Here is a 7476-nt window from a genome sequence, read left to right as displayed (position 1 = left end):
AACTCTGCGGCTCCCTCCCTCTATCCCCCCGCCTTGCCCCCTTCCCCCCCTTTTCCTTCCCCATCTTCAGGTCCCGCCTGGAGAGCGCCCCCTTCGACTGGGCTTAGGGTCAACCCTCCTACCCTCCACCCACCCCCCCCCCAACCCCAACCCCACGCCCTCCAACCCCTCCTGATTCCCGACCCCCAGCTCGAGTCCAAACCCCCGAGGGTCCAGCGCCTCGGGACCCCCTCCTGAGGTGAAGGGCTCCGTGTAAGTGTCCGGTGCTGTTGTTGTTGTTGTTGTTGTTGACTACGGGCAGAGAGAGAGAGAGCTGACGACTCACCTGAGCCACACACCACAAACACAAAGAGAGCTAACAACCAGGGAGCCACCGGTGCCTTCTCCTCCTGTAGCGGCCTCTGCGACAAACGAGGGCGAGAGTCAGCCTTTCATCTCCCGGCCCCTCTCCCGCCTCCCCGGTCCCCTGCATTGACCCCCACCCCCCCACCACCACCCACCCACCCCAACCCCACCCCCCCGCGCTTTCAGCAGCTGCGCCCCGAAACTCTTGTCGCTCTCTGCCGCTGCCTTGGGTGAGTGAGTGGGGGGTGGTGGGTGGGGGTGGGCTGATTTAAATGCAAGTTGTTGTCGCCGATCTCCTCCCGGTTCACTCAGGCCGACGGGGGGAAAGGCTTTGGGGGGGGGGGGGGGTCCTAGCAGTGGGAAAGCTTGGCCAGACAGCGCTCTCTCTCTCTCTCTCGATGGCCAAGGTTACAGTATTTCATGCAGCGCCTCATCATGTCTCGAAAGGCTTCACAGAATATACTGTGAAGCGTAGTGGCTGTGCCTTTTTGCGGACGAAATGCGACAGAAGGCCATTGCGCACAGCGACATCCCCACGAACAGTCAGGGATCGAGTGACCAAAATTATTTTTTTTTAAGGGACGGTTACCGCCCGGAAAAGTGATTCCCCCCAATAATAATAATCCCTGCATTTGATACAGCGCCATATCACGCGTTTCGGCTACAAAATATACAGTCACTACACTTTACAGTATAGCCGGTGCAGCGCTTTGAGACGTCTCGAAGACGTGATAAGGCGCCATATCAAATACAACAATTATTATTTTATTATATTATCATATTATATGATTATATATTATCATATTATAATATTATACTACTGTTATATTCTTATTATGTTATATATTATTGTATTGTTCTTACACTATAATATCATTACAGTTCAATTATATTATTGTTATATATTATATTGTTATATTATATTAAATTATATTACGTTGATTACAATTGTATTATATCATATTGTTATATATTATATTGTTATATTATATTGTTATTATATTATATCATATTGTTGTATTGTTATATTATTATATTATATTGTTATTATGTTATTATATTGTTGTATTGTTATTATATTATTATATCATATTGTTGTATTGTTATTGTATTATTATATTATATTGTAGTATTGTTATTATATTATAACATATTGTTGTATTGTCATATTATTGTATTATATTGTTGTATTGTTATTATATTATTATATTATGTTATATTGTTATTATATTATTATAATGTTGTGTAGTTATTATGTTATGTTATATAATTATTATATTATATTATTATAGACGGTCTGTGGCTGAGTCTGTGCTGAGGTGGCAGATCAGGTCCCGCCCCCTGCCAGCTCAGGGCGCTCTCCCATTGGCCGCAGCCATTGCTTGACTGTCGGGCGTGACGACCAATCCAGAAGCGAGCCATCCGATGCACGTCATAAGCGCCGCCCGCCGAAGGGCGGGGTTAGTGCGGCGACGGACGGACGGACGGGGCGGCCAATCGTGAGTGGAAGCGCGGACGGAGGGCGGGAGTAACGTGACGGGCGGGGCTCGGCGACCAATGAGGAGGAGGAGGGGGGGAGGAGACGTCGGGACGGGGGAGCCAACGGGAGCCGAGGGCTGCTTTGACGGACGGGGGCGGCGGCCAATGGGCGTCACCGACGGGACACGTCGAACGGCGGAAAGGTGGGGGCCGAGAGGAGGCGGGGCGAGTCGGCGCCGCCAGCCAATAGGGAGACGCGAATGTTTTGACGGACGGGCGGGGCGGCCAATGGGAGGCGCGGACAGGGCGGGGACGGGGCGAGAGGACGCCACGTAAACAGCGAGCGAGCGTTTTAACCCGTTAAAACATGGCGATAGCGAGAGAGACACACACACAGAGAGAGAGAGACTCACGGTGCTGCGCGCCACGTTGCCCCGCTGAGTGATGTTCTTGCTGTGCTTCTCGTTGGCCATCCGGATCCTCTGCTTGGCCACCATGGCTGCTCCTTTCGCCCCCCCCCTCCCACGCCGCCCCGCTCAGGTACCAACTGTCAGCCGCCGCGCCGCCGCCGCCGCGCGGGGAGAAGCTTCCAGACACAGACAGAGAGAGAGAGTGAGAGAGAGAGAGGGGACGTGAGAGAAGGGGGGGGAGGGGCAAAAAAAACGGAACCGGAACTCGCGCCGCCACGACGAGCCGCGGGGCGGGGCTGGAGGCGGCCAGGCGAGCGACGCCATTGGCTCCCGACGCCACCGCGCCCCCCTCGATCTCTGTCAATCAGCGCCTCCCGCGCTGCCATTGGTCGCCCGCGCTGTCAATCAACGCCTCCCGAGCCGGCATTGGTCGCCTTTCTCTCGCTGGCCGTCGACGCCCCTCGGTCTCCCATTGGCCGCGCTCGCTGTCAATCAGCGCCTCCTGCGCCACCATTGGCCGATATTCTCTCGCTGGCCGTCGACGCCCCCCGCGCTCCCATTGGCCGCGCTCTCGATTATGGGTCGACGCCCCTCGGTCTCCCATTGGCCGCCCTCGCTGTCAGTCGGCGCACCACGTGCTCCTACCGGTCCCCTGTGTTTTTATTGGTGGACGTCGCTGTCAGTCAACGCCCTCTCGGGCTGCCATTGGTCGCCCTCGCTACAGCTGATATCGACCGACCCCTCCCCCCCCCTCCTTACAGGTGTAGTGACTGTGTACCGCTCACAAAAGACACACGGTCACTACAGTTGACAGTGTAACCCGTGAAGCGTTTTGAGACGCGGCGTCGGCCTGATCAGCCTCAGGGTCAAACACGAGCTGTTCGCGTTCCAGCTTCGCTCCCAACCGAAGAGTCCAACGTGGAACCCCCCCCCACCACCACCACCACCACCCCCCCACACACAAACCATCCAACCCTGCATCTGCACCCTCAGCAAAACACGCGCGATGAGCTTATTCAGGTCGTAGCTCGTCAACGATAGGGGATTACAACCCCCCCTCCCAAAAAAAATATGCCCATGGCACTCCCCCATGAAAGACCTTTCCGATGAGGTATAAATCGTGTCTCCACGTCAATCAGTTGTTGAGTTATTGGCGGACAGACAGACACACACAGACGGACGTTTTGTCTTTATCACTATAAAGATAGATTATTGTGTAAGATTATATGCGTAAGGGGAAGGGAAGGGGCTAAACCCCAGCCCCGGGTGAGGCCTCCCCCCACCCTCCACAACTCGAGCGCCCCCCAGGCTTCACCCTCCCCTGCCCGTCGCTATCAGGAACTCCGGGGTCTTCCAGAGCCAACCATGTCACCCGACTCCGACATGGCACCACCCAGCCTGGGCCTGCCCAGGAGGAGCAGCAGGAACATCAGCCAAACGGCTGCCGTCAGCACCGACATCTTGTTCCCGCCGCTTGGCTTCATCTGTGTGCCACAGGGGGCCCCCGGGAGCCGTCGCGGCCACCAGGTGTAACTGCAGCGTTACATGTAACTGCCATACGTGTGTGAGGGCGTAGCTCATCAACGATAGGAGATGCCGCCACCAAAAAATGTGCCCACGACACTCCCCCCAAGCAAGACCGTTCCGATCAGGTATAAATCGTGTCCCTATGTCACTTGGTTATTGAGTTCTTGGCCGACACACAGACACACACACACAGAGACACATAACACACACACACAGAGACACATACACACATACACACATACAGACACACACACACACACAGACAGACATACACACACACACACAGACAGACATACACACACACACACAGACAGACATACACAGGCACACATAGGTACACACACACAGACACACACACACACACAGACAGACGCAACGTATTTATTCGGGGCGCGGCGGCCGCCTACGCTTCACAGTGAAACCCCCGCGGAGCGCTTTGAGACGCCCCCGCCCCCCCCCCCCCGGGGGAAACAATCCCCGGGAAAATAATAATCTGCTCACTCAACCCCCGGCTGTTTGTGGGGACGTCGCCGGGCGCAACTGGCTGCCGCGTTTCGCCCCCCACAAAGCACACAGTCGCGACACTTCACAGTGCATCCCGTGAAGCGCTGTGAGACGTCTCGATGACGTGATGAGGCGCCGGGTCAAAGGCCAGGATTATTATTATTATTTTTATTATTAATTATAATACTAATGTTCTCTCTCCTTCCTCCCCCTCCCCCCCCCACCTCTCCACACAGCAATCTTCCAGATTATCCAGAGTATACGAATGGGAGCTTGAAGGACAGAGGAAAGTGGAAATGCCTATATATATATATATATATAATATACTTTCTTCCCGGACTCTTGATCGATTCTCTTCCTCCGAGCGGTGTGCGCCTGTGCCACACAGACCATTTAGCAGCGTCCAACGCACACCTGAGATATATGTATATCTTATCTATTATATAGAGAGAGTTAATTGCCGCGGTTTTCCCCTTAAAGTTCCACGACATTCCAGCCTTGCGATGAGCGAGCGAGTGAGAGGGGGAGCGAGAGCCTTGTGTGCGTTGGTTACTTCACCCCCACCCTCTCCCCCGCGCCCTCCCACCCCCCCGCCATATGAGACCCCGAGCAGAGAAAAAAGAACGGTTTGATTTGTCAGCGAGTTAATGAAGTGACAGTTCCCCCCCCCCCACACACCCCCACCCCTCCCAATCTCCCTCCCTCAGTTTAATTCTCCCCCCCCCCCACACACACACACACACACACACTCTGTGAGTGTCTTCATGAGGGACCCCCTCACTCCTGACGTGATCTGCTGACCAGTCTCTAGCTCAGGGGGTTAGACCCCCCCCCCCACCTCCCCTCCCCTCGCGAGCGAGAGGACCCGGGTTCGATTCCCGGGCGGGTAAGGTCAGGGCGAAACCTCAGGCAAGTTTCCTTACTCCCCACCCACACACACACACACAGACACACAGATACAACACAGACACACACACACAGGTACAACACAGACAGACAGACACAGACGAACACAGACACACAGTCAGTCACACAGACGCACACACACAGACGCACACGCAGACTCGCCTCTGTTTACCAGCGTTAAGTGGTGGGGGTTAACAATTGGAGATTAAAAAACACAGGGCCTGATAGCATTGGCAGGATCACCGGGTGGCGGGAATTGGGGGGTAAATCCAGCTCTTACCCCCTTCTCCCCCACCCCCACCTTCACCCCGTCCACCACTGGATGTTTCTTCACATTCCACCCCGTTCCCGCTGTCTCTCGTCCCGTCAAGGATTCCCCGATCTCTCTCTCTCACTCTCTCTCACTCTCTCTCTCTCTCTCTCTCTGTGAGACCAACACTTTGAAAGAAATTGTATTTGGAATTACGTCAAGTCACCCTGACCTGATCCTGTATTTTATTTTAGCAGCAATAAAAACAAACCCGACACACCCGGGTTATTGTCTTGTGTGTGCGCACGCGTGTGTGTGCTTTGTGTGTATGCATGTTGTGTGTGTGTGTGTTTTGTGTGTTGTGTTGTGTTGTGCGCGTGTGTTTTATGTGTTTTTTGTGTATTTGTTGTGTGTATGTGTTTTGTGTATGTGTTGTGCGCATTGTGTGTTTGCGTTCATGCGTGCATATGTTTTACGTGTTTGTACGTCTTTTGTATGTTGTGCGTGTGTGGTGTATCTTGTGTGCATGTGCGTTGTGTTTTTGTTCTGTGTACGTGTTGCGTTTTGTGTGTGCGCGTGTTTGTGCGCGTGTTGTGCGTATGTGCGTTGCGTGTGAGGAGGGTCCCAACACTGCGCTCGCTTGGGTAAGAAAGAGGGCTTGATCCCCCACCGTTGTCCTCACCTCGCAAGAGAGAGGACCTGGGTTCGATACCCGGGCGGGTCAGGGTGAAAGCTTAGGCGAGTTTCCTTACCCAACACACACACACGCGACTCTTTCCGAGCAGTCAGTAGGAACCCGCTTGTTAGTCGATTGGGGATCACTTTCCGGGGGTAATAATCCCCTCAAATGAATAATAATTTGTTCACGACTTTGTGGGACACTCCAGTGCGCAATTAGCTGCCGCGTTTCACCTGGAAGACAACAACATTACATGTGTAAAGAGCCTTTCGCGTGAGCGGGGACGTCCCAAGGCGTTGGACGGTCAGTGTTTCGGACCCGAGATGGGGGGGGGGGGGGGGGGTGGGGAGAGGGGTGCGGCAGGGAGATCGAAAGCACGGTCGAAGCGGAGGGTCTTGAGATGGGGTTGAGGCAAAGGGGTTGAGGGAGGGAGTTCCATGGCTTCGGGGTGTAATGGCTGAAGGCACGGCCATCGATGGTGGAGCGGAGGATTCGGGGGACGATAGAGCGGAGGCAGTTGGTACTGCTGTGGGGTTGAGGGGAGGTGAGAGAGATGGGGGCAAGGAATGGAGGGAGTTAAACACGAGGGCGAGGATCTGAGTGGATCCGCCCTGTGACGGAGCCAGAGGGGTTACTGGGGTAATCGGGGAGTGGGGTTTTGGTGCGGGTGAGAATGAGGGTGGCAGAGTTTTCAATGAGCTGGATTTTGGGGACGGCGGAGTGGGGGGGGGAAGGATAACTGGGGATCGAACCCTGACCCCCCCAAGTTGCGCAGGGTTTTCGGAGAGCTTTAAGGACAGGTTGGGTTGAGGCGGTTGGAACCGTGGGACGGAAGACGTCGGCGGAGACCGGCCATGTGGCGGAGGCAGTGCTGCCCTGGGACTGGCTGTGGGGGAGGGAGGACAGTCACTACGCTTTACAGTATAATTCCCCGAAGCGCTTTGAGACGTGATAAGGCGCTGTATCAAACGCAGAGATGGATTATTATTATTAAGAACCCTCGCGTTTGACCCTTCGCCTCATCACGTCTTCGCGACGCCTCAAAGCGCTTCACAGGATACGCTATGAAGTGTAGTGACTGTGCGTTTGGTGTGTGAAACGGGGCAGCCAATCGCGCCCAGCGACGTCCTTCCCCCACACGAACAGTCGTGGGTTGGTTGAAGTCACCACATTATTATTGTTATCATTATTATTATTATTATAATAACAATATGCCGGGGAAGTGTAGTGACTGTGTGGTGTGGTCAATGGGTGGGTTGGTGGTGGCCGCGAGGCGGTCCTCCGACCGAGGGAGGGCGAGCGGTCCTCCCGGCAGCGGCGAGCGCGAAAGAACAAGCACGAGGCGTCGGCAGCGAGGTGGCCTCTTGCCTGCCGCG

At 54.5% G+C, this 7476-nt stretch overlaps 1 protein-coding gene across 1 annotated transcript; it reads right to left on the bottom strand.

The window, feature by feature from the left end:
- Positions 1-325: 325 nt before the first annotated feature.
- On the bottom strand, positions 326-2431 carry LOC103173956 (stress-associated endoplasmic reticulum protein 2; the record flags this gene model as incomplete). The annotated part of the gene is given in 2 exon segments (XM_042346374.1): positions 326-401; positions 2238-2431. Coding segments are annotated over 2 exon segments (160 nt in total), but the record flags the coding sequence as incomplete, so codon positions are not given.
- Between the last annotated feature and the right edge of the window lie 5045 nt (positions 2432-7476).

This window comes from Callorhinchus milii, unplaced genomic scaffold (genome assembly GCF_018977255.1).
Source record: "Callorhinchus milii isolate IMCB2004 unplaced genomic scaffold, IMCB_Cmil_1.0 Scaffold676, whole genome shotgun sequence".
NCBI lineage: Eukaryota > Metazoa > Chordata > Chondrichthyes > Chimaeriformes > Callorhinchidae > Callorhinchus > Callorhinchus milii.
This window is presented reverse-complemented; position numbering and strand designations above follow the sequence as displayed.